The following is a 27,289-nucleotide window of genomic DNA, read 5'->3' as shown; positions in this document are numbered from 1 at the left end:
ATGGCTTGGTTTTTGCTCTGACATGCACTGTCAACTGTGGGACCTTACATAGACAGGTGTCTGCCTTTCCAAATCATGTGCAATCAGTTACATTTACCACACATGGACACACATCAAGTTGTAGAAACATCTCAAAGATCATCAATGGAAACAGGATACACCGGAGCTCAACTTCGAGTCTTATAGCAAAGGGTCTGAATACTTACAGTTAAAGTCAGAAGTCTACATACACCTTAGCCAAATACATTTAAACTCAGTTTTTCACAATTCCTGACATTTAATCCTAGTAAAAATTCCTTGTCTTAGGTCAGTTAGGATCACCACTTTATTTTAAGAATGTGAAATGTCAGAATAATAGTAGAGAGTGATTTATTTCAGATTTATTTTCAGAATTCCCAGTGGGTCAGACGTTTACATACACTCAATTAGTATTTGGTAGCAATGCCTTTAAATTGTTTAACTTGGGTCAAACGTTTCAGGTAGCCTTCCACAAGCTTCCCACAATAAGTTGGGTGCATTTTGGCCCATTCCTCCTGACAGAGCTGGTGTAACTGAGTCAGGTTTGTAGGCCTCCTTGCTCGCACACGCTTTTTCAGTTCTGCCCATAATTTTCTATAGGATTGTGGTCAGGGCTTTGTGATGGCCATTCCAATACCTTGACTTTGTTGTCCTTAAGCCATTTTGCCACAACTTTGTAAGTATGCTTGGGTTCATTGTCTATTTGGAAGACCCATTTGCGACCAAGATTTGACTTCCTGACTGATGTCTTGAGATGTTGCTTCACTATATACACATAATTTTCCTCCCTGATGATGCCATCTATTTTGTGAAGTGCACCAGTCCCTCCTGCAGCAAAGCACCCCCACAACATGATGCTGCCACCCCCGTGCTTCACGGTTGGGATGGTGTTCTTCGGCTTGCAAGCCTCCCCCTTTTTCCTCCAAACATAACAATGGTCATTATGGCCAAACAGTTGTTGTTTCATCAGACCAGAGGACATTTCTCCAAAAAGTACAATCTTTGACCCCATGTGCAGTTGCAAACTGTGGTCTGGCTTTTTTATGGCGGTTTTAGAGCAGTGGCTTCTTCCTTGCTGAGCGTCCTTTCAGGTTATTTCGATATAGGACTCGTTTTACTGTGGATATAGATACTTTGTACCTGTTTCCTCCAGCATCTTCACAAGGTCCTTTGCTGTTGTTTTGGGATTGATTTGCACTTTTCGCACCAACGTACGTTCATCTCTAGGAAACACAACGCTTTTAAAGGCACAGTCAACTTAGTGTATATAAACTTCTGACCCACTGGAATTGTGATACATAAGTGAAATAATCTGTCTGTAAACAATATGTTTTAAAATGACTTGTGTCATGCACAAAGTAGATGTCCTAACTTTCCAAAACTATAGTTTAACAAGAAATGTGTGGAGTGTTTGAAAAACAAGTTTTAATGACTCCAACCTAAGTGTATTTAAACTTCTGACTTCAACTGTATGTAAAGAAGGTGTTTGTTTTTTATTCGTAATAAATGTGCAAACATTTTTAAAAACCTGTTTTTGCTTTGTCATTATGGGGTATTATGTGTAGATTGATGAGGGAAATAAATGTATTTAATCCATTTTAGAATAAGGCTCTAACGTAACAAAATGTAGAAAGTCAAGAGGTCTGAATACTTTCCGAATGCACTGTACATTGTGTGTTGACAGACTCTTCATTGTGCTTAGTTATGAATTGCAGTATGGCTCACATTTTGATGCTTTTAAAATATATGATTTAATAGAAAGTAGTTATCTGTAAACTATGATATTCTTTAGATTCAAACCATTTCATCTTAAGTCATTACGGTAGGGCTCATTCCAAATCTTGACAGATTTACCTCGAGGGACTCTATCTTGAATTATGAAACGAGAGGATGTGAGGTTGTGTCCTCTCATTCCGAACTCCAGTGCCTCTCCTCTCTGTCTGGTTGACTGGGCATGTGAGCCTTATGCTCTGTGTCAGAGTGGAGCCACCAGGTCGCCCAGTGGAACGCTACAGGACCCAAGTCAACCCTGTCTGACTGACTGCCTGGCAGTGTTTGGCTGTGCCTCTTTCCCCTAACCCACCACAAGACCGTAGATAACCCATCAGCTCAGCTCTCACCACTTTTGTGCCTATCAGTTTCTGGGATGAGAGGTGCTCTTACCAAAAGAGAAGGAACTATGTGACATGATATTGGATTGGCTGACGTGTGAAATCGAGGGCCTCATGGCTATGCTGAGGCAGTGTCATGACGACACAGGCATTAGTGAGAGGAGCCTGAACCCTGTGAGTACAGTTCACATACTTTCCCATAGTTTGGTTTCTACTTGTTTCACTTCAGGTGTTGGCTTATATCACTCACCTGTTTAAATGCTTGGTATGGACATGAACAACTTAATGTACAGTGGGGGAACAAAATGCAGATTTGACCATGTACTTTCTTGCGGCCATGTATTTATACATTGTACAAATACAGCGGATATAAAAAGTCTGCACACCCCTGTTAAAATGCCAGGTTTTTGTGATGTAAAAGAATGAGACAAAGATAAATCATGTCAGAACTTTTTCTACTGTTAATGTGACCTATAATGTGAACAATTCAATTGAAAAACAAACTGAAATCTTCGAGGGGGAAAAATGAAAAATAAAAACCTTACAATAACCTGGTTGCATAAGTGTGCACACCCTCTTATAACTGGGGATGTGGCTGTGTTCAGAATTAACCAATCACATTCAAACTCGTTTTGTCCAGCAAACGTTTTGTCCAGCAAACATCATAAAATATTAAAGTATTCCGCTGATGATGTTTGCTGTGCTGTCAGAAAGCACATTAGTGTCTGGTTTGGAGTGTTGTCCAATACTCTACTCTTGTATAAGTGGTGTTTATGGATGGTAATTAGTACGATGGAGTTTAGGGATTGACCTAAGCATGGGGCCTAAACTTGTGACGGTGTGGGGTGTCCTTTCAACTGAGCATTTGGCAATCTCCACTTAACCTCCAAAGCCTCTCAGTACTGTAGCTAGTTGCTAAATGATTATTACAACAGACACAAGTAGACAGAAACATGCATCCAAACTCAGGCTGAGATGACAATGATAGAATACATTTCTGAAATAAAATGTTTTGAAACATACCTGAGCAGATTGTAGTGGTGTGGGGTCAGTAAAGAGCACTCTCGCCTCCGGACAAAACGAGTAGAAGACCTAATGGCCCAATACATTGACAGCCATGACACTGCTCAAATCAAATTTTATTGGTCACATATGTAACCGATGTGAAAACGTTAGTTAGTTAGCGGTGGTGCGCGCTAATAGCATTTCAATCAGTGACGTCACTCGCTCTGAGACTTGAAGTAGGGTTTCCTCTTGCGTTGCAAGGGCCGCGGCTTTTGTGGCGCGATGGGTAACGATGCTTCGTGGGGTGTCAGTTGTTGATGTGTGCAAGGGTCCCTGGTTGGAGCCCGGGTTGGGGCGAAGAGAGGGATGGAACCTACACTGTTACACATACACACGGTTAGCAGATGCTATTGCAAATGTGGTGAAATCCGACAGTGCAGTAATATCTAACAAGTAATCTAACAATTCCACAACAATTACCTAATACACACAAATCTAAGTAAAGGGATGGAATAAGAATATACAGTTGAAGTCGGAAGTTTACATACACCTTAGCCAAATACATTGAAACTTAGTTTTTCACAATTCCTGACATTTAATCCTAGTAAAGATTCCCTGTCTTAGGTCAGTTAGGATCACCACTTTATTTTAAGAATGTGAAATGTCAGAATAATAGCAGAGAGAATTATTTATTTCAGCTTCTTTTTCTTTCATCACATTCCCAGTGGGTCAGACGTTTACATACACTCAATTAGTATTTGGTAGCATTGCCTTTAAATTGTTTAACTTGGGTCAAATGTTTCGGGTAGCCTTCCACAAGCTTCCCACAATAAGTTGGCTGTATTTTGGCCCATTCCTCCTGACAGAGCTGGTGTAGCTGAGTCAGGTTTGTAGGCCTCCTTGCTCGCACATGCTTTTTCAATTCTGCCCAAAAATGTCTATATGATTGAGGTCAGGGCTTTGTGATGGCCACTCCAATACCTTTGTTGTCCTTAAGCCATTTTGCCACAACTTTGGAAGTATGCTTGGGGTCATTGTCCATTTGGAAGACCCATTTGCGACCAAGATTTGACTTCCTGACTGATGTCTTGAGATGTTGCTTCAATATATCCACATCATTTTCCCCCCTGATGATGCCATCTATTTTGTGAAGTGCACCAGTCCCTCCTGCAGCAAAGCACCCCCACAACATGATGCTGCCACCCCCTTGCTTCATGATTGGGATGGTGTTCTTCGGCTTGCAGGCCTCCCCCTTTTTCCTCCAAACATAACAATGGTCATTATGCCCAAACTGTTCTATTTTTGTTTCATCAGACCAGAGGACCTTTCTCTAAAAAGTACGATCTTTGTCCCCATGTGCAGTTGCAAACCGTGTGCAGTTGCAAAAGGCGAGAAATCGGCAAGAAACTGAAGATCTCTTACAATGCTGTATACTACTCCCTTCACAGAACAGCGCAAACTGGCCCTAACCAGAATACAAGAGGAGTGGGAGGCCACGGTGTACTACTGAGCAAGAGGACAAGTACATTAGAGTGTCTAGTTTGAGAAACAGACGCCTCACAAGTCCTCAACTGGCAGCTTCATTGAATAGTTCCCGCAAAACACCAGTCTCAACGTCAACAGTGAAGAGGCGACTCCAGGATGCTGGCCTTCTAGGCAGAGTTCCTCTGTCCAGTGTCTGTGTTCTTTTGCCCATCTTAATCTTTTCTTTTTATTGGCCAGTCTTAAATATGGCTTTTTCTTTGCAACTCTGCCTAGAAGGCCAGCATCCTGGAGTTGCCTCTTCACTGTTGACGTTGAGACTGGTGTTTTGCGGGTTCCATAACAAATCTGCCGTTTCCAGCTACAATAGTCATTTACAACATTAACAATGTCTACACTGGATTTCTGATCAATTTGATGTTATTTTAATGGAAAGAAAATGTGCTTTTCTTTCAAAAGCAAGGACATTTCTAAGTGGCCCCAAACTTTTGAACGGTAGTGTACATATGAGATGAATAATGCAAGATATGTAAACATTATTAAAGTGCCTAGTGATCCATTTATTAAAGTGCCAAGGATTTCAAGTCTGTATGTTGGCAGCAGCCTCTCTATGTTAGTGATGGCTGTTTAACAGTCTGATGGCCTTGAGATAGAAGCCTGTTCGATGGTTTGTCGGAGGGCATAGCGGGATTTCTTATAAGCATCCAGGGTAGAGTCCCGCTCCTTGAAAGCAGCAGCTCTACCCTTTAGCTCAGTGTGAAAGTTACCTGTAATCCATGGCTTCTGGTTGGGGTATGTACGTAGGGTCATTGATTTGCCAAATGGAGGTCGAGGCAGAGCTTTGTACTGTACGTGTCTCTGTGTATGGAGTAAAGGTGGTATCAAGATTTTTTTCCTCTGGTTGCACGTGTAACATGCTGGTAGAAATGAGGTAAAACGGATTAAGTTTCCCTGCATTAAAGTCCCCGGCCACTTGGAGCACCGCCTCCTGTGTGAGCATTTTCTTGTTTGCTTATGGTTCTATACAGCTCGTTGAGTGCGGTCTTAGTGCCAGCATCGGTTTGTGGTGGTAAATAGACAGCTTATGAAAAATATAGATGAAAACTCTTGGTAAATACTGGGGTCTACAGCTTATCATGAGATACTCTACCTCAGGCGAGCAAAACCTTGAGACTTCCTTAATATTAGATTTTGTGCACCAGCTGTTATTTACAAATAGACACAGACTGTCACCCCTTGAGGCAGCTGTTTTATCTTGCAGATGCACAGAAAACCCAGCCAGCTGTATGTTATCCATGTTGTCGTTCAGCCACGGCCCGGGGAAAATTAAGATATTACAGTTTTTAATGTCCCGTTGGTAGGATAGTCTTGATCGGAGCTCATCCAGTTTATTATCCAATGATTGCACGTTGGCTAATAGGACTGATAGTAGAGGCGGATTACCCACTCGCCATCGGATCCTTACAAGGCTCTCTAACCTACGTCCCCAATATCTCTGTCTCTTCTTCATGCGAATTATGGGATTTGGGCCTTGTCCGGTGTCTGAAGTAAATCCTTCTCGTCCGACTCATTAAAGAAAAAATCTTCATCCAGTGCGAGGTGAGTAATCGCTGTCCTGATATCCAGAAGCTCTTTTCGGTCATAAGAGATAAAAGTTACAAATAATGCCAAAAAAACACACACAATAGCACAATTGGTTAGGAGCCCATAAACGGCAGCCATCTCCTCGGGCGCCAGTTACAACTGTCAATGTTTAATGCCCCTCTTTTACCCCATGTTCCATGGTATTCACATGGTTCAAGGGGTATAGCATTCTCCCCAGGGTGGGAGTGATACAGGTTATGGGCCCTGTTGGCAATTGGTGGTTGGTAGCGGAGTCGAGGGAACAAGCAGGGTTGGACACGACCATGCTATTATCCCACACACAGTCTGTGGTTCATCTGAACCCCCGAAATGAGCGGTCCTTCTCCAGCTCACCGCTTTTCATTCCTGGGAATTAGATTTGATTACGAAACGCCCCGGTCTGTTACCACAGATGGGGTTAGTTTTTTCAGAGTCCCATTCCAAGTTTGGTTAAAAAGTGCTTTGTTGCCAGTACCAATGACTGGTTGGTAGGTTAACCTCCATGATAAATAAAAAATAAAATAAAAATCCTGGTTCTATTTTTAATGTATGTGTTCTGTTGCTGAGTGCTAGCCGGTTACTTGAACGCATCTTACCAACTGAGTGAGGCGTGTTGTGACAACAGTTTCTTGTGCATCCCCCATGCTTCTGCAGCGTCATCACATCGACTTTTCCCAAGGCCTCAGTGCCTGTTTTGAGGGAGGAAATATCCTCCAGTCTCCAGAAGCAGGCAATCCTGTCAAAGATCCAGGGAGACTGTTACAGCCGGTATTTACTGGTTCCAAATAGGGACTGAATTTTGCATCCCATTCTAGACCTACAGTATGTGCCCTCAGCAAGCACCTCAGCGTCTACAAACAAATGCTCACGAGCCGCTGGCTTTTACAGCCGATTGGCTGGGGGCAGCGGTGTCAATGGGGCAAGAAGTGTTACACACAACCATGCTACTATCCCGTATTCAGTCTCTAGGCTTCAAAATAAACCAGAAAAATAGTTGTCTGACTCAGTCTCAGCGCATTTCGTTCCTGGGTCTCGAGCTAGGCTCACTCGTGTATTACAATTTTCTATCCCCCCGTAGGGTGTCCGGATTCTGGCTCTGCTTACCCAAATTTTGGCTGGGTCACACAGTGCATATTCACAATTTCCTACGTCCTCCTGTGGATGATGGCTTCAGTGATGGAAGTCATTCCCCTGGGTCTATTGTTGATGAAGCCCTTGCAGCACTGAGTGCTAGCCACTCACCTGGACACATCTCACAGCTAAGCTGGTCGCTTCGGGTGTCTCTGTCAGGTCCACAGGCCGTGGCCCAGTGGTGTGACCCTCTGCTATGGTCAGGGGGCTTCCAAGGGCTAAGTTGTATTCTGCAAGGTGGTCACAACAAACACATCCCCCCAAGGGTTGTGTACACTGTATGGAGGCAACTCGATTTGGGGGAATGGACACTGGTGCAGAGCACACAGCATATCAATTACCTGGAGCTCCTAAAGGTGTATCTGGTGCTCAGGCGCCTCCCCATGCTTTTGTCGGGCCGGCTTGTGCTGGTCAGAACGGACAATATGTCAGTGGTGGCGTGCATCAACAGACGGGGAGAGACTCTCTCTCCCTCCTAACCTTTGCTTGCTCCCTATTGCTGGGGAGCAGTGTGCACATGCTCTCGGTTCGGGCGACGCATGTCCCCGGTTGCCTCAACTGCAGATCTTTTATCGAGGTGGGACCCTCTCTCTCAGGAGTGGAGGCTGAGGCCTCCCGAGTGGCGCAGTGGTCTAAGGCACTGTAGCCTCACTACAGACCTAGGTTCCATCCTGGGCTGTGTTGCACCCCTTGGTTGTGCGATTCCTGAAGGGTGTACGTTGTCTCAGACCGGACTCTAAACCTATTGCACCTACATTGGACTTTGCACTGGTTTTGGAGGCCCCTTTGAGCCTCTGGAGTTGGTGCATCTGAAGACCTTCTCCTACAAAACCTCCCTGTTCATGGCTTTGGCCTCAGCTAAATATGTTAGGGACCTTCTTTTGCTTTGGAAGAGCAACGGAGGTTACATGCCCTGTGTCTGGTGCGAGCTTTACACACGTACATTGAAAGGACCCCGGGATTTCTGGTTTATGTGACCAGCTTTTTGTCTGTTTTGCTAATCCAGCTTGCGGCAGGGCGCTCCCTAAGCAGCGTCTCTCACATTGGAATGTGAAGGCACCCAACCAGGGGTCTTGCAGCGTCTTGGGCGTTTAACTATAAGAGATATTTGTGCTGCTGCAAGTTGGGCATCATGACACACTTTTGTGATGTTTTATCACTTGGATGTCACTGCTCCCAGTGTAGCCCACAGGGTTCTTACGGCTAGGACAGGGGAAAGTCACTAGACAGTGCGCCATGTGCTCCATACCCAGACTGCTGCATCTGTCGTAGTCAGGTCTGGGTAGTCTGCCATAGGCTGTTTTAATTTAGTATCCGTTGGGGTCAGCTGGGGGCGTGATTATATTTCCCCATATTATGTTATACCAAAGTTGACTAACTGAAAGGGAACGTAATGTTATGGCTGTAACTACTGTTCCCTGAAGGAGGGAATTGAGGTACCACACCTGTTTGGCCCCGCGCTGCCCGTTCCTGGGCTCGGTGAAGACCAGAGGAGCACGTAAGCCCCACTCTCTCTACTCTCTTCAACTCCAGAAATTGAAAATAGGAATGGGGTTGCCATAGCTCTGGGAGAACGCTAGAAAGCTTAATTCACCGGACGTTATGCATGCTAGCCGACGTTAACCAAGAGGGTCTTTAGTCTAAGCTAGGCTAGCTAGCCTTTGACCGCAGCACGATCAACCTAATTTTATCAAATTTGATTTAATTGATTTGATTTGATACCCAAGAAACTCCACCATGAGGAGGCAGGAATACCTAGTAGTAGCTAGCTCGCTATGCTAGCCTGATCTCCATCATTCTTAAACAGAAGAAGTTTGGAATCACCAAGACTCTTCCTAGAGCTGGCCGCCAAGCTGAGCAATCTGGGGAGAAGGGCCTTGGTCAGGGAGGTGACCAAGAACCCGATGGTCACTCTTACAAAGCTCCAGAGTTCCTCTGTGGGGATGAGAGAACCTTCCAGAAGGACAACCATCTCTGCAGTACTCCACCAATCAGGCATTTATGGTAGAGTGGCCAGACAGAAGCCACTCCTCAGTAAAAGGAACATGACAGCCCACTTGGAGTTTGCCAAAAGGCACCTAAAGACTCTGAGATCATGAGAAACAATATTCTCTGGTCTGATGAAACCAAGATTCAACTCTTTGGCCTGAATGCCAAGCATCATGTCTGGAGGAAACCTGGCACCATCCCTACGGTGAGTCATGGTGGTGGTAGCATCCTGCTGTGGGGATACTTTTCAGTGGCAGGGACTGGGAGACTAGTCAGGATCAAGGGAAAGATGAACGGAGCAAAGTACAGAGAGATCCTTGATGAAAACCTGCTCCAGAGCACTCAAGACCTCAGACTAGGGCAAAGGTTCACCTTTCAACAGGACAATGACCCTGAACACACATGAATGGCTTCAGGACAACGCATGAATGGCTTCGGAACAAGTCTCTGAATGTCCTTGAGTGGCCCAGCCAGAGCACAGACTTCAAGCTAATCGACATCTCTGAAGAGACCGGAAAATAGATGTGTAGCAACGCTTCCCATCCAAACTGACAGAACTTGAGAGGATTTGCAAAGAAGAATGGGAGAAACTCCCAAAAATACAGGTGTGCCAAGCTTGTAGCGTCATACCCAAGAAGACTCAAGGCTTGTAATCGCTGCCAAACATCTCTGAAGAGACGTGAAAATAGATGTGTAGCAACGCTCCCCATCCAACCTGACAGAGCTTAAGAGGATCTGCTAAGAAGAGTAAGAGAAACTCCCCAAATACAGGTGTGCCAAGCTTATAGGGTCATACCCAAGAAGACTCAAGGCTGCAATCACTGCCAAAGGTGCTTCAACAAAGTACTGATTAAAGGGTTTGAATAGTTATGTAAATGTAATATTTCAGTTATTTATTTTTAATAAATGAACAACATTTCTAAAAACCTGGTTTTGCTTTGTCATTATGGGGTATTGTGTGTAGATTCATGAGGAAAAAAACCTATTTAATCAATTTTAGAATAAGGCTGTTACGTAACAAAATGTGGAAAAAGTCAAAGGGCCAGAATATTTTCCAAATACACTGTATGTTGTCTGCAGTGGTCTGGTGAGCCTCTCCGATAGAATAACAAAAACCAAATCTCATGAGTAATCAATAGGTCAGCTCTCTGAGGATGCTATCATTCATGGATGAGCTGACTCCCACCACCTACTGTAAAGTGCTAGATATGATTCATACACTGAGTATTCAAAACATTAGGAAGACCTTCCTAACAGGAAGTTACACCCACAATATGTAGACATATTGTGACAGTTTCATTTATTTGGTCAATTTTAATAAATGTGGCATGTATTTTAGGTGGAATTCAGTGTCTGTTGGTGCTGTTTAATATGAGGGAGGACGCTCATTTTTTTATGAGCACGGCCTTATTTCTATTACAGCATATTGGATAACTGTCAGTCATATTCCATTCACCCAGCTCAATGTAACATTGATAGGTATACTCAAATTTTCTCTATACCCATCATGAGGTTGCTACAACCTAGCCTATGAATGAAAGTTTACAACAGGTAGAGAGAAATTGGAGTAATCAAGGTGACAGACATTGACACATTCAATACCGCCTTGCACACTCTTGCCTGCATCTAGCTGATCTATGGTTATATCATTAGTTAAACAGTTGCAAACAAGTTTCTATTGGACAAATTCAGGTATGTTTATCCCCGTTTTGTTCTGTTCGTTTCCATTTAAGAAATGTTTTTCAACAGAATCGGCGGAATGAATGCACCCCTGATTACACGCAAACAAAGTTCTCTTTCATAGCAGCCACATACAAACAGCATGATCCCTTTGATCGTTGTATTCCTTCTCACATCTATGCTCTCCTCCTTTCACCTTTTCCCTTCGCTTGTGGACTTCAGTACGCAACAGATCAGCTTTCTGTGACCAGGTGAAAAAACCGCTACACACAGCCTTCATCGTTGTCACCATATTAACGTCATAGTCAACATAGCTACTAGAACTAACGCGTTAGTAAACCTGCTACAATCATGCAGTACAGCGTACAGTTAGCAGCAAGCAGTTTAGCAGTTACACCCCAGTGGCAATAAGTTAATAAAATCAAAAGCTTACCTTGACTTGGAAGAGTTCCAGTGTTGGATAGCCATGGTCAGCTAGCTAACATAGCACCCCTCTTTGTTTGAGTAGGCTAAACTAGTTAGCTGCATTCGCTAAGTAAGTGAAAAAAATGCTACAAAATCTCTCTCTCTCTCCCTTGCTTCTCCGTAATATTTCTTTCTCTTTGAGTCAACTACTCACCACATTTTATGCACTGCACTGCTAGCTAGCTGTAGCTTATGCTTTCTGTAATATATTTTCTCTGATAGTTTGTTTGGGTGGACAACATGTCACTTCATGCTTCAGGAACTCTGATAGGTTGAAGGATGTCTTCCGGAAGTTGTCATGATTACTGTGTGAGTCTATGGAAGGTGGTGAGCACCAGGAGCCTCCTAGGTTTTGTATTGAAGTCATTGTACACAGAGGAGGACGGAAACTAGCTATCCTCCTGCTACACCATGATGCTACCCTACAGAGTGCTGTTGAGGCTACTGTAGACCTTCATTGCAAAACCATATGTTTTAATCAATGATTAGGTAACATGAATACATTTAGTAGAGTTTTATTTTTACTGTTTCACTATTTTTATGAAATTCACTGAGGAGCATGGTCCTTCCCTTCCTCCTATGAGGACCCTCCACTGGTGTAATTGGGCTATGACCATTTTATAAACATGTTTACTAACAAAACGCCATTTATATCTTTGTGAATTCCATATTTGAAAGTTACAAATGAATAGGGTAATTCGGGCTCCCGAGTGGCACAGTAGTCTAAGGCACTGCATTTCAGTGCAAGAGGTGTTACTACAGTCCCTGGTTCGAATCCTGGCTGTATTGGAAGTCCCATAGCGAGGCGCACAATTGGACCAGCATCGTCCGGATTTGGCCGGGGTACGCCGTCATTGTCAATTTGTTCTGACTTGTCTAGTTAAATAAAGGTTACATTTAAAAAAAGAAAAAAATGGTATAGGTATTAAATAAATTGTAGCATATTGCTTTGAAATGAAGAAAGACTGTATAATTCACCTCTCAGAAACATGAAAATTGTAGGCCATGTCATCCCACGTCATTGATGCTTATGAACGGGAAATGCGGACATCGATCATTTCACTGCACTTGTATCAAATGCCATGCATATCGAACACTCCCCGGACATTGCACATTTTAAATGAATTTACATATGTTTAGACTATTTATTTATCTTTATTATTTATCTTTTATCCACAGAAATATAAATTGTTGAAGCGTAATTGCACCCAGAACAAATTACACTATTCTGCCTATTTCAATCATTTGAAAATAATTAATTAGGCTATTTGGGTTGATGGTCTTCACAGAAAAACACTTTACTGTGGTTTGCATTGAAATGTTTAATCTTTGTTTAGATGTTGCCCTTCATCTTGTTATATTCAATAACAATATCTGACTACTGGATAGGATATGGGATGCTGTTATGGTGTAGACTTTACTTTTCCATGTAGCTATAAAAATGTGTATTTGTTTCTGTTCATAAAACAAATATTTTGATATACTAGGCTACATACACTGAGTGTACAAAACTTTTCCCTCAGAACAGCCTCAATTTATCAGGGCATGGACTCTACAAGGTGTCGAAAGCATTCCACAGGGATGCTGGCCCATGTTGACTCCAATACTTCCCACAGTTGTGTCAAGTTGGCTGGATGTCCTTTTTGTGGTGAACCATTCTTGAAAAACCCAGCAGTATTGCAGTTCTTGACACAAACAGGTGTGCCTGTCACCTATTACCATACCCAGTTAAAAGGCACTTAAATCTTTTGTCTTGCTCATTCACTCTCTGAATGGCACACATACACAATCTATGTCTCAATTGTCCCAAGGCTTAGAAATCATTCTTTAACCTGTCTCCTCCCCTTTATCTACACTGATTGAAGTGAATTTAACAAGTGACATTAATAAGGGATCATACCTTTCATCTGGATTCACCTGGTCAGTCTGTCATGGAAAGAGCAAGTGTTCTTAATGTTTTGTATACTTAGTGTAAATGGAGGCTGCTGCTGAATTAGTTGAGATTGCAGTGCGTTTTCCTCCACAGTTGGTGCAATACTCCCTTTATACTGTGGAATGACTGGGCAAGCTTCAACAATCATACAGTACAGAGGTTAGGAAAATGGGATAGTGGATAGTAGTGATGGCGCTGTAGATACTCTAAAGGGTACATTCGGATACCTGAACACACCTGAAGAACACTCTTTGTCTTTTCACAATATTTGACCACATTCATCACTGTTCTATTGTTGTCGTGACCATCTTATCTGGAGGATTACATTGTATGTGTTTGTTGAAAGGAAAACATGCATTCCGAATATCCTGTACTCTCTGTTTATGTCTGCTTACAGTATGTTTACTCTCTGCTTATGTCTGCTTATGCCCAATTCATTGTATTGTTACAGTAACATGGGATAATGAAACTGTCTGTTTTCATTACAAAATTGTCCCGCTTTCACCAAATTCTGTTATCATCTAAATATATGATTACAATTGTGAAATAAATGTGCTAAATGTATGTAATATATAAGCTGCTTTTGGTTGTTTCATGATGTCAATGTCAACAGGGCAGTATAAATCCTGCAATTCTCATTTGTCAGCAGGATGTAAGTCTTAGTGTGTGTGTGTGTGTGTGTGTGTGTGTGTGTGTGTGTGTGTGTGTGTGTGTGTGTGTGTGTGTGTGTGTGTGTGTGTGTGTGTGTGTGTGTGTGTGTGTGTGTGTGTGTGTGTGTGTTCTGCCGATTCGAGCAATTTGGTATCCTACATAACATGAGACGCACTACATTCCTCTACACAGCACATGTAATCTATTGTTTATTGCTGTATAATATCAAGGCCTGTTATACTGCCAGACGGGTGCCAGTGCTGAACTGAAGAAAAGCCTGCACACACTGTATTGTAGCTCTAAACGAAAGCCAAAACCAAGTGCTTATAGAGACTTATCAGATAATGTACAGTACCAGTCAAAAGTTTGGACACACCTACTCATTCAAGAGTTTTCATTTATTTTTACTATTTTCTACAATGTAGAGTAATAGTGAAGACATCAAAACTATGAAATAACACAAATGGAATCAAGTAGTAACCAAAAAAGTGTTAAACAAATCAAAATATATTTTAGATTCTTCAAAGTAGCCACCCTTTGCCTTGATGAAAGGTTTGCACACTCTTGGCCTCCTCTCAACCAGCTTTACCTGGAATGCCCTTCCAGCAGTCTTGAAGGAGTTCCCACATATGTGTTGGGTCATTGTCCTTTTGAAAAACAAATGATAGTCCCACTAAGTGCAAACCAGATGGGATGGCGTATCGCTGCAGAATGCTATGGTAGCCATGCTGGTTAAGTGTGCCTTGAATTCTAAATAAATCACAGATAGTGTCCCCAGCAAAGCACCAACAACTAAAAATGTAATGAGTACGTGTGTCCCAAACTTTTGACTGGTAATGTATATGAAACTAGAGTGAATACGAAGCTTCATTAACAGTCTAGGATTTAAATGCCAGCCTTTGATGTTTATTTCAGGTAGTGTCGGACATGTACAGTTTGTTTTACAGAAAACTAATATTGGCAGAATGTAGTTCATATTTGTAGCATTTCTATATGATGAAGAGTCAGAGACTGTGTTTTTTTGTACCCCTGCTTATCGTATGAGTACATCTATCAGAATAGGTATTTAATTTCTGCAAGACCAGTTGAAAAGGATGTACACAAATGACGCTCATTAGACAGCTCAGCTGTAGAGACGGGGTTAAAGGAACGTTTTTTTAGCTTTTGTGATTTGATTATTCAGCCGTTGGTGGTAGCAGGCCACTAGCCGCACGCCATGCTAACCCAGCTGCCCGTCTGTGAATGGACAGTGCCAGGCTGAGTGAATGTATGTAATAAATGACAGTAACAGTATCAGGAGTCTAATCATGGCTCCACAAGCCAGTGTTACTGGACATCAGCTCAGCACCCTAATGGAGGTTGCACACCTAAAATGGCAGGTAGATCATGTGCTTCTTCTCTTCTCTCTTTTATGACTACAGTGATCCCTGTGTTCCAATGCAATTCACATTTTACATCCATAATTATAAATGTTCCCTCATTAGGCCTATAACCACATCTGTGCTATGATGTGCCTGCAAGTATTTATATGCTGTTATTTGTTGGACAGTGTTTTTTTCTCTGTTATGAGCTGTGTGTTCATCCTGTGCTGTGAATTTTTTCACAAGGGTGAAGGCACAGCTGTGTTTGTGTGTGTGTGCTTATGTGGGCAGTACTGTTTATTTGTGTATGTGTGTGTTTACAGTTTGTTTCTGTGAAACGGCATAATGTTACGGTACAGTGGAGTGTGTGTGTGTGTGTGTGTGTGTGTGTGTGTGTGTGTGTGTGTGTGTGTGTGTGTGTGTGTGTGTGTGTGTGTGTGTGTGTGTGTGTGTGTGTGTGTGTGTGTGTGTGTGTGTGTGTGTGTGTGTGTGTGTGTGCTCAGTCAATGTGTTCTCTGACTTGTGTTCACCTCTGTTCTGCAGACTGTTACGTTAGCCAGGGCTGTTTGCTATTCCCTAAGCAGAAAGACTTCCATTAGCTCTGATGATCACATGTATTATCACTGATTAGGAGGCAGGGGAAAAGGCTGTTTCCCCTTATTGCTTTTTCCTTCATTTATTTAGGCATATTCATCCTTTGATTGTCATGGATTGCAGATGTCCCAGAAAACGGAATTATGGTGATTTGATGGTGATTGTAAATAATAGTACTCCACTTGATCTTAAGTGTACTTTCTGTCTTACTATTTAGGGCAAATGTAAAGGCAGTGTACTGTCTCCTGCTTCCTACTGGAATGTAGTCTGAGAGGGTCACAAGAAATAGGACTAGACTGCAACTTCTACATTAGTACCACTGCCAAATGCCAAATTTGACCCTTTTTACCTAGAGTCAAGATCTTCAGTGACTAGTAAGCTAGGTCTAGAGGGGTACTGTATATCAGTAGCAGTGGTGTAGTGGAGGTTAAATGCACGTCAATGCCGTTTACTCACCTTTTTTATTTTGCTCGACCGTTTACGCACCTTTTGCAGAAAAATGCATTTAAAGTATAGGTAGCGTTACTTTTTCACAGTGACCGGCGATCAGAGTTTACCCATCATTTGTTTTACCACTACATAACTGATCAGTAACCAACCCATTGCCAAACTACAGGTGTGAAGACATTTGACAATCAAAAACAAATAGTGAAATCTCATAGTAACTTGGGTGCCTGCTTCACTGCTTTTTCGCTGTGTTGTGCTGGTTTTCTGGTTGGAATCAAGTCAAGAAAATGAGATAAGGGAAACTTTTGTTCTATTCAGGGGTCGATACCGCAATTGCGGAGGTCAATAGCAATCACAGTACCTGTGTACATAAATAAGGTCATGACATGCATAAGCCAGAGGGATTTTCTGAGGGAACATGCTCTATAATTACCAGAATGCCGGTACAAAATGCTTCGGGAAAACGTGTATGTTTATTTGGATTACAGAAAAACAGAATTCTGTCCTCCTGAGGGACATATAGGTTTAAAAGCTTACTTTGGTATATGTGATATTTTTGAAAGAGGGGTAACAAAAGCTCGGGTCACAGGGCACCTCCAGTCTCCCAGCCTAGGGAACTAAATGCACTTATCAAAAGAGAGAGAGAGAGAGAGTGTGTGTGTGTGTGTGTGTGTGTGTGTGTGTGTGTGTGTGTGTGTGTGTGTGTGTGTGTGTGTGTGTGTGTGTGTGTGTGTGTGTGTGTGTGTGTGTGTGTGTGTGTGTGTGTGTGTGTGTGTGTGTGTGTGTGTGTTTAAATAAATTATTTTAAATCCCAATGCCACAGTTTTGATGAGTGTTTACCCAAATTAGTACAACAGACTCTTCCAATAGGGGCTGAACTATAGAGAGATGTTGAGAGTGCCTTCGCTGCCTCAGAGGCAGATGGAATAGGTTACAGGGATGCACTGATCACAGGATCCTGTATGGCACTTTACCCGCACAAGGTTTGAAAACATTGAGAGAATTATATTTTACAAACAGACCATCAACGAACAGTGAAAGGTGAAGACACTTTTATGGAAATGAGTTTGAATGTATGTAGTAGAGGGGGGATAATGTTGCTGTTGAAAGCAAAAGGAGCAAGAAGGCTAAACTACCTTAGTTTCAGGTATTGATGTATCTGCGCATCATTATGTGATGGTCTGTAGCTAGTAATGCTAACTGGGAAGTTTCCATTGAAAACAGGCAATTATTCAGGAGAAATGACTTGAGAGTGTTGCAGCGGTTGTGTGGAGGACGAATCTGAACCCACAGGGCTTCTAATCTGATCCAGTAAGATTGCAAAGCCGTTTAGTCTTGAATTTGACTTGAAGGCGGCTTTGCAGTATGTCAAAACAAGCGCAAGTTGTACAAATAGACATTTCTGAGTGGTGTTTACACATAACAAATATGTCCTTGACCTTGTGTCATTGCCCTTACTTCAGGTGTGACAGTTCCCTGCTTATTTCTGAGTGAGAGGAGTAAACAAAACTTTCAAGAGGTTATCCTGAAGAGGTCACACATAACCTTAATCAGAATCGGTTGTCTTTACTAACTCCTGCTTAAACTATGGATCTATGGATTATTATGAAAGGTTCTTATTATTATTGTTTTGTGTGTGTATAAGTGTGTTTTTCATTGTAATACATATGCCCTTGACTTTGTTACGTCTTAGAAATCCCACATAGGCTTTCTGGATATTACATGGTGAAACATATAATCTTTATAATTCCAGATAATTTACAATTGAAACGTTATTTTATAAGGGGTTGAAATGCTTTTGTTTATAACAGCATGCCCTTCTGAGATTTCTATTGTCACATCTCTTATATGACGATGAACATCATGATCGCTTTGTCAAAGACCAGCCCTATAGTAATCATACAGCCAAGCCTGATCGAATGCATATGGATCTCTTCCTTAAGAGCCACAGAGGGTTGTGATGGCCTTTCCCTGTCATTATATCCCATTTATGGCCATTCATGTCTCTGCAGAGCACCAGGGAGTCTTAATCCGGGAAGTCCAGGCTTGTCCTCTCTTTACAAATGGAGGACATCAAAATGGACACCAATTAGGAAGGAATAAGGGGGCTAAATCCTGTGCAACACTGTATGCAAAACTTAAAAAACTACTCTCAATGAGTAGGTTAAGTACAGAACTGGAGAATACATTGTACTCATGTTGAGAACATTGTACAGGTCTGCGGTATATAATCTAATGGACATACAAATGACCTATATTTTGATTCACTGTGTGATGGCAATAAACTAGAGGTTCCCAAACTAGGGGTGGAAACCCCATTTGGTGTCGCCTGATATGTAAATGAGGTCGTGGGAGAATTCCCAAACACCACCCCCAGAATAATATATATGCAGTGCATTCGGATAGTTTTCAGACCCGTTGACCTTTTTCCACATTTTGTTATGTTACAGCCTTATCCTAAAATGCATTAAATTTGTTATTTTTATTATCAATACCATATAATAACAATGCGAAAACATGTTTTTACATTTTTGGGCAAATGTATTAAGTATTCAGACCCTTTGCTATGAAACTCGAAGTTGAGCTCAGGTGCATCCTGTTTCCATTGATCATCATTGAGATGTTTCTATAACTTGATTCGAGTCCACCTGTGGTAAATTCAATTGATTGTACATGATTTGGAAAGGCACACACCTGTCTATTTAAGTTCCCACAGTTGACAATGCATGTCAGAGCAAAAACCAAGCCATGAGGCCGAAGGAATTGTCCGTAAAGCTCAGAGACAGGATTGTGTCGAGGCACAGATCTGGGGAAGGGTACCAAAACATTTCTGCAGCATTGAAGGTCCCCAAGAACACAGTGGCCTCCATCATTCTTAAATTGAAGAAGTTTGGAACCACCAAGACTCTCCTAGAGCTGGCCACCCAGCCAAACTGAGCAATCTGGGGAGAAGGGCCTTGGTCAGGGAGGTGACCAAGAACCCGATGGTCACTCTGACAGAGCTCCAGAGTTCCTCTGTGGAGATGGGAGAATCTTCCGGAAGGACAACCATCTCTGCAGCACTCCACCAATCACGCATTTATGGTAGAATGGCCAGATGGAAGCCACTCCTTAGTAAAAGGCACATGACAGCCCACTTGGAGTTTGCCAAAAGGCACCTAAAGTCTCTGAGACCATGAAAAACAAAATTCTCTGGTCTGATGAAACCAAGATTGAACTGTTTGGCCTGAATGCCAAGCGTCACGTCTGGAGGACAGCTGGCACCATCCCTACGATGAAGCATGGTGGTGACAGCATCATGCTGTCGGGATATTTTTCAGCGGTAGGGACTGGGAGACTAGTCAGGATCGAGGGAAAACTGAACGGAGAAAAGTACAGAGAGATCCTTGATGAAAACCTGCTCCAGAGCACTCAGGACCTCAGCCTGGGGGTGAAGGTTTACCTTCCAACAGGACAACAACCCTAAGCACACAGCCAAAACAAAGCAGGAGTGGCTTCAGGACAAGTCTCTGAATGTCCTTGAGTGGCCCAGCCAGAGCCTGAACTTGAACCCGATCTAACATCTCTGGAGAGACCTGAAAATAGCTGTGCAGCAATGCTCCCCATCCAACCTGACAGAGCTTGAGAAGATCTGTAGAGAAGAATGGGAGAAACTCCCCAAATACAGGTGTCTCAAGCTTGTAGTGTCATACCCAAGAAGACTTGAGGCTGTAATCGCTGCCAAGGGTGCTTCAACAAAGTACTGAGTAAAAGGTCAGATTTGAAAAAGTAAAAATAAAAATTCTAAAACCCTGGTTTTACTTTGACATTATGGGGTATTGTGTATAGATTGATGAGGATTTTTTTTTCTCATCAATTTTAGAATAAGGCTGTAACGTAACAAAATGTGGAAAAGGGAAGGGGTCTGAATACTTTCCGAATGTACTGTATATACAGTAGCAGTCAAAGTTTGGACATACCTACTCATTCAAGGGTTTTAATTTATTTTTTACTATTTTCTACATTGTAGAATAATAGTGAAGACATCAAAACTATGAAATAACACATATGGAATCATGTAGTAACCAAAAAAGTGTTAAACAAATCAAAATATATTTTTGACATTAGATTGTCCAAAGTCGCCACCCTTTGCATTGATGACAGCTTTGCACACTCTTGGCATTCTCTCAACCAGTTTCATGAGGTAGTCACCTGGAATGCTTTTCCAACAGTCTTGAAGGAGTTTCCACATATGCTGAGCACTTGTTGGCTGCTTTTCCTTCACTCTGCGGTCACAGTCATTCCAAACCACCTCAATTGGGTTGAGGTCAGGTGATTGTGGACACCAGGTCATCTGATGCAGCACTCCATCACTCTCCTTATTGGTCAAATAGCCCTTAGACAGCCTGGAGGTGTGTAGGGTCATTGTCCTGTTGAAAAATAAATGATAGTCCCACTAAACGCAAACCAGATGGGATGGCATATCGCTGCAGAATGCTGTGGTAGCCATGCTGGTTAACCTCTTATCGCCAATATCCAATGGTAGCGCCTGGGGCGAAATACGAAAAACCTTAAAAATGCTATAATTTAAATTTCTCAAACATATGACTATTTTACACCATTTGAAAGATAAGACTCTCCTTTATCTAACCACATTGTCTGATTTCAAAAACGCTTTACAACGAAAGCAAAACATTAGATTATGTCAGCAGAGTACCCAGCCAGAAATAATCAGACATGTGGTTAGATTAACGAGAGTCTTGTCTTTAAAATGGTGTAAAATAGTCATATGTTTGAGAAATTGAAGTAATAGCATTTCTAAGGTATTTGAATAACGCGCCACAGGATTCCACTGGCTGTTACGTAGGTGAGACGATTTCGTCCCACTGGCCCTAGAGAAGTTATAGAAATTATAGACTTTAGTATTCTCTTTGTTTATTTGAGCTGTTCTTGCCATAATATGGACTTGGTCTTTTACCAAATAGAGCTGTATACCAACCCTATCTTGTCACAACAGAAGTGATTGGCTCAAACGCATTCAGAAGGAAAGAAATTCCACAAATGAACTTTTAACAAGGCACACCTGTTAATTGAAATGCATTCCAGGTGACTACCTCATGAAGCTGGTTGAGAGAATGCAAAGAGTGTGCAAAGCTGTCATCAAGGCAAAGGGTGGCTACTTTGAAGAATTTCAAATATAAAATATATTTTGAATTGTTTAACACTTTTTTGGTTACTACATGATTCCACGTTTTATTTAATAGTTTTGATGTCTTTCCTATTATTCTACAATGTAGAAAATAGTTAAAAATAAAGTAAAACCCTGGAATGATTAGGTGTGTCCAAACTTTTGACTGGTACTGTATATTATAATATTATCTTTGTATCTCAAATTCATTGTAATGTGGTTAACCTTAAAAATGCATATTATTCAAATCTAAAAGATAAAATTCAACCACACCCTTAGCTCATGGAAAAACTTCACCGTTGAACTTGAATCATTCCCTCAGGGAATGGCTAGGTCTGCTATGCTATGAAACCATAAACTACTGCAGAGACTTTGATATTATCGGCTGCAATTGATATGGTGAAAATCATTTTGGGAGAGGCAGAGGCACATAAACTCACATCAATACCTTTGTCAGATAACACTGTTAAACGAAGAACTTATGCTATTGCTAGCTATTAAGAGTGAACTCTGACTGAACAACTCAAACTCCCCAACTTATGCTCTCCAAATGGACGTTAGCTGTGAGCAGTGCTTAACTTGTGTCGAAGCTGTCCGGAATGCCGTACCGGCACTTCTATACTAAACAATAATATACACGCAAGATGTAGTGTTGTTGTTTCATGTTTCATGAGTTGAAATTTAAAAAAACACACAATTTTTCCATACACACAAAAATATTATTTATCTAAAATTTTGTGCACACATTTGTATCCATCACTGTTAGTGAGCATTTCTCCTTTGCCAAGATAATCTATCCACATGACAGGTGTGGCATATCAAGAAGCTAATTTAACAGCATGATCATTACACAGGTGCACCTTGTGCTGGGGACAATAAAAGGCTACTTTCAAATGTGCAGTTTTGTCACACAACACAATGCCACAGATGTCTCAAGTTTTGAGGGAGTGTGCAATTGGCATGCTGACAGCAGGAATGTCCTCCAGAGCTGTTGTCAGATAATTGAATGTTAATTTCTCTACCGTCAGCTGCCTCTTCCAACATTGTTTATTGAAAATTGATCAGTACCTCAAACCAGCCTCACAAACTAAGACCACGTATAACCACTCCAGCCCAGGACCTCCACATCTGGCTTTTTCACATATTCTGATTGGCAGGGCCTGGCTTCCCAGTGCGTGGGCCTGGTTGCCAAGAGGATGGGCCTATTCTCTCCCAGGCCCACCCATTGATGACTGCACACCTGCCCAGTCCTGTTAAATCCATAGGTTAGGGCCTAATGAATTTATTTAAATTGACGGATATACTTATATGAACTGTAACTCAGTAACATCTTTGAAATTGTTGCATTTATATTTTTGATCAGTATAATTTTGGGGGAATTGTGTACCAACTTCTATATAAAAACAAGGTAGCCTAGGGCAGCGGATACCCTGCCGGGTAGGAGCGTTGCGCCAGTTACTGAAAATTTGCTGGATCGAATCCCCGAGCTGACAAGGTAAACATCTGTCGTTCTGCCGCTGAGCAAGGCACTGTTCCCTGGGCGCCGATGACGTGGACGTCGATTTGAAGGCAGCCCTCCGCACCTCTCTGATTCAGAGGGGTTGGGTTAAATGCAGAAGACACATTTCAGTTGAATGCATTCAGTTGTACAACTGTATAGGTATCTCCTTTCCCTTTATATCGCTGGCCCAGATTCACACACCGAGGCAAACATGTCTGATCAAGCGGAATGAAGGAGGGATCTTCATTGAATAGCAATGTAGAGTGGCATTAATTTCCTGATTACGCATTTTTTCACGTTTATTTGCCGCTAGTCTGTGAATCACAGTAGATTGTTCGAGATTGCGCACATTGTAATTACTTTCATAATTGTTGATAATGTAATTAATGAAATCACACTTTTAAATATGATCAATCAATTAAAAAACGACATATCAGCTATGATCGGAATTACTCTTCAGTGCATGTCTGTGGTGCTGCGTGTGTGCCAGCATGAGTGGGCCTTTGCACCAGGAGAGAGAGAGCGCGACATTTCAGCTGCAGGTATAAAATGACAGAGAGACTAACTAGATCATCAATTCAAAACATAACTTGTTGTAGTTATATCGCTAGTTAACTATAGCTAACTAAGCATTAATTTCGTTGTTGCCTTTCCACGGGTACTGTAGAGCCTAAATAAATCGGCACCGTTGGAAAACTGGGATTCCCGTCTATTAAACAGTAGCCATGTAATTGCGACAACGTTAAAAATATTCTAATAGCCTAATTGACAAATAACTTGCTGTGCATAGATCTCCCCCGAAACAATATTTGAGCCTTATATATAAATATGTCAAGTTAGATACCTTGCTTTGAAGTAGCCTACCTTGTCCATTTGAACCTTGATTGTTTGAATGAGGGAATCCTTTTATAAAGACAAAAGTATTTGGTTGTAATGTTGAAAAAACCTGCACACCTAGGAGATCTTCAGATGGAGGGTTGACCACATGTTGACAACCTGTGACTAACAGTGCAGTTATATATATATTTTTTGAATTTTTATTTCACCTTTATTTAATCAGGTAGGCTAGTTGAAAACAAGTTCTATATATATATATACATTTTTTTAATTGAACCTTTATTTAACTAGGCAAGTCAGTTAAGAACAAATTCTTATTTACAATGTTATATGTGGGGGGCTAAATGCCTTGATCAAGCACACAACCGCAGGAGGTGGTAGGTCTACATGGGATCAGACACAGCAGTGTTTCACTGTCAATAATGCTTATGTTTTCATGTAGGCTATAATAATAGTCATGAAGATTTGGTCAAAAGTCATGGAGAAGTCATGGACAATGTGTATAAACCATTAACAGTGAATAATCAGAGGTTTCTATTGCATAATGTCATTTGCGAATTTCAGTGAACATAGTCTAATGGACCGACATGGGAAAAGTGCGCACTGTTGATCACGCCCTCCTGACTTTGATTAGCTCAGATGCGACTTGCATTAAGCACACCCATCTCATTAGTGGTGGTGAGTTAAGATACATGGTCAGACTCATTTGCAATTGACTGTCATAGCCCCACATGAAAAGTGATTGTGATTTGAGAAGTCAATCAGAAATAGCCTACTGTTAGTGTTTTTCAACTGACTGCCATAGCCCAAAATAAAAAAGTAAATGTTTGCTGTTAATTACATGGTAATTAAATAGTTGGAGTCACGAGAATTTTCAGATATCAAAATGGGGTCGTGGGCCCAAAAAAGTTTGGGAACCCCTGCTTTAAACTGTCACATGGCCAGCCATGCAGCACAGGCACAGCTAGACAAACTCCCAGTATCCTCAGAAAAACAATCATTATTTGATCAGTTTCAATTTACTTACTTGAATTGTGGGTATTAAATGCTGATGGCACACATCAGAGTCAAATACTTTCTAGAGAACAAACTTCACGTCAGGATAGGCAACCAAAATGAATAATTCATGTATATGTGTTATATTAAACATAGAGGAGGGAGTAAAATGTAGGCAAGCAATAAACATTTCAGAACAACTACTAGTCGAATAAGACATGGGAGAGATGACGAATTTTGGCAGAGATTTATTTATAGACTAATACACTTGAAACAAATAGCCAAACCGGAAACTGCAGACATTACTAGTGTCTCCCCGCGATCAAACCGACATAAAAATAAAAATAAACGCAGCCTAACATGATCACTGACAGCTGCCTTGAAGGACACAAATAAAACATGCTTTCTGCTACTAAGATCAGTGAAATGTTGGCTAAACTGACAACGGAGTGAAGAGCAGCAATCTCAACTAGCAAGCAAGTCGCAGCAATGAAGAATTGAGTGTGTGCGCGTTCACGCGGAGGAGAGGGGGGATTCTGACAGGGGTACATTTCGGCACCACACCAGTCTTGTGGTCTTGTCTATTTGGTCTCCTTCGCGACGCGTTCCCTGAAGTATCGCGATGTTGTGCCTCCGTCTGAAAACGTATTATATTCAACAAACAGTGAAAGGGGAAGAAACGTTCATGGAAATCGGTTTGAATATATTTAGTTAGAGGGGGGATAATGTCGCTGTTGAAAGCAAAAGGAGCAGAAAGGTAAACTAGTTTCAGGTCTTCTTGTATCTGTGCATCATTATGTGATGGTATAGCTAGTAATGCTAAATGGGAAGTTTCCATTGAAACATAAGGCAGGAGAAATGGCTTGAGAGCGTTGCGGTGGTTAACGTGACCAGCGGTTGTGTGGGGGACGAATCTGAACCTACAAAGCTTCTAATCTGATACAGTAAGATTGCAAAACTGTTTAGTCTTGAATTTTATCTTGACTTTAGGGCAGCTTTGCACTTTCTCAAAACAAGCGCAAGTTGTAAATAGACATTTATGAGTGGTGTTTACACAACAAATACACTACATTGCCAAAAGTATGTGGACACCTGCTCCTCTAAAATCTCATTCCAAAAGCATGAGCATTAATATGGAGTTGGTCCCCCTTTGCTGCTATAACAGCCTCAACTTTTCTGGGAAGGCTTTCCTCTATATGTTGGAACATTGCTGCGGGAACTTGCTTTCCATTCAGCCATAGAGAGCATTAGTGAGGTCGGGCACTGATGTTGGGCGATTGGACCTGGCTCTCAATCGGCATTCCAATTCATCCCAAAGGTGTTCGATGGGGTTGAGGTCAGGGCTCTGTGCAGGCCAGTCAAGTTCTTCCACACCGATGTATGGATTTCGCTTTGTGTACAGGGGCACTGTCATGCTGAAACAGGAAAGGGCCTTCCCCAAACTGTTGCCACAAAGTTGGAAGCACAGAAACGTCTAGAATGTCATTGTATGCTGTAGCGTTAAGATGTACCTTCACTGGAACTAAGGGGCCTAGCCCGAACAATGAAAAACAGCCTGACCATTATTCCTCCTCCACCAAACTTTAGAGTTGGCACTATGCATTGGGGAAGGTGGTGTCCTCCTGGCATCCGCCAAACAATGATTTGTCCATCGGACTGCCAGATGGCAAAGTGTGATTCATCACTCCAGAGAATGCGTTTCCACTGCTCCAGGCCAATGGCGGTCATCTCATGATCTCTTTGTCAAAGACCACTCCTATAGTTATCAGACAGACACCCTGATCAAATGCCTATGGATCTCTTCCTCAGGAGCCACAGAGGGTTGTGATGGCCTTTCCCTGTCATTATATCCCATTTATGGCCATTCATGTCTCTGCGGAGCACCAGGAAATCCAGGCTTGTCTTCTCTTTACAAATTGAGGATATCAGAACGGACACCAATTAGAAAGTAGATCGGAGATAAATCCTGTGCAACACAGAATGCAAAACTTAAAACACTTCTCTCAAGGAATAGGGTAAGTGCAGAATACATTGTGCTCATTTTGAATTTTTTTGTGAACTTTGTTCAAATTTAGTTACAGATTTGAAGGCCTGCGGTATATAATCTAATGGACATACAGTATGATTTATCTACATGTTGATTGTGTGTGATGGCATTAAACTGTCGCATGGCCAACTATGCAGCACAGGCACACCTAGACAACCTACCAGTTTCCTTAGGAAAAACAATTATTCTTTGGTCAATGTAAATTGACATACTTGAATGGTGATGAATAACATTATGGTTGCACCCTGTTT

The 27,289-nt window shown here is 41.8% G+C and overlaps 1 protein-coding gene across 1 annotated transcript in view; it reads left to right on the top strand.

The window, feature by feature from the left end:
• Positions 1–2,046: 2,046 nt before the first annotated feature.
• LOC106608078 (acylphosphatase-2) overlaps positions 2,047–27,289 on the top strand; it is a 96,551-nt gene continuing 71,308 nt past the window's right edge. The window contains exon 1 of the mRNA XM_014205774.2: positions 2,047–2,303. Coding sequence (XP_014061249.1) covers positions 2,205–2,303 — 99 coding nt within the window. The 5' untranslated portion in view covers positions 2,047–2,204. The remainder of the gene's footprint in view (positions 2,304–27,289) is intronic.

This window comes from Salmo salar, chromosome ssa01 (genome assembly GCF_905237065.1).
Source record: "Salmo salar chromosome ssa01, Ssal_v3.1, whole genome shotgun sequence".
Lineage (NCBI taxonomy): Eukaryota > Metazoa > Chordata > Actinopteri > Salmoniformes > Salmonidae > Salmo > Salmo salar.
The sequence above is the reverse complement of the archived record's forward strand: the minus strand, read 5'-3'. Positions and strand labels throughout refer to the sequence as shown.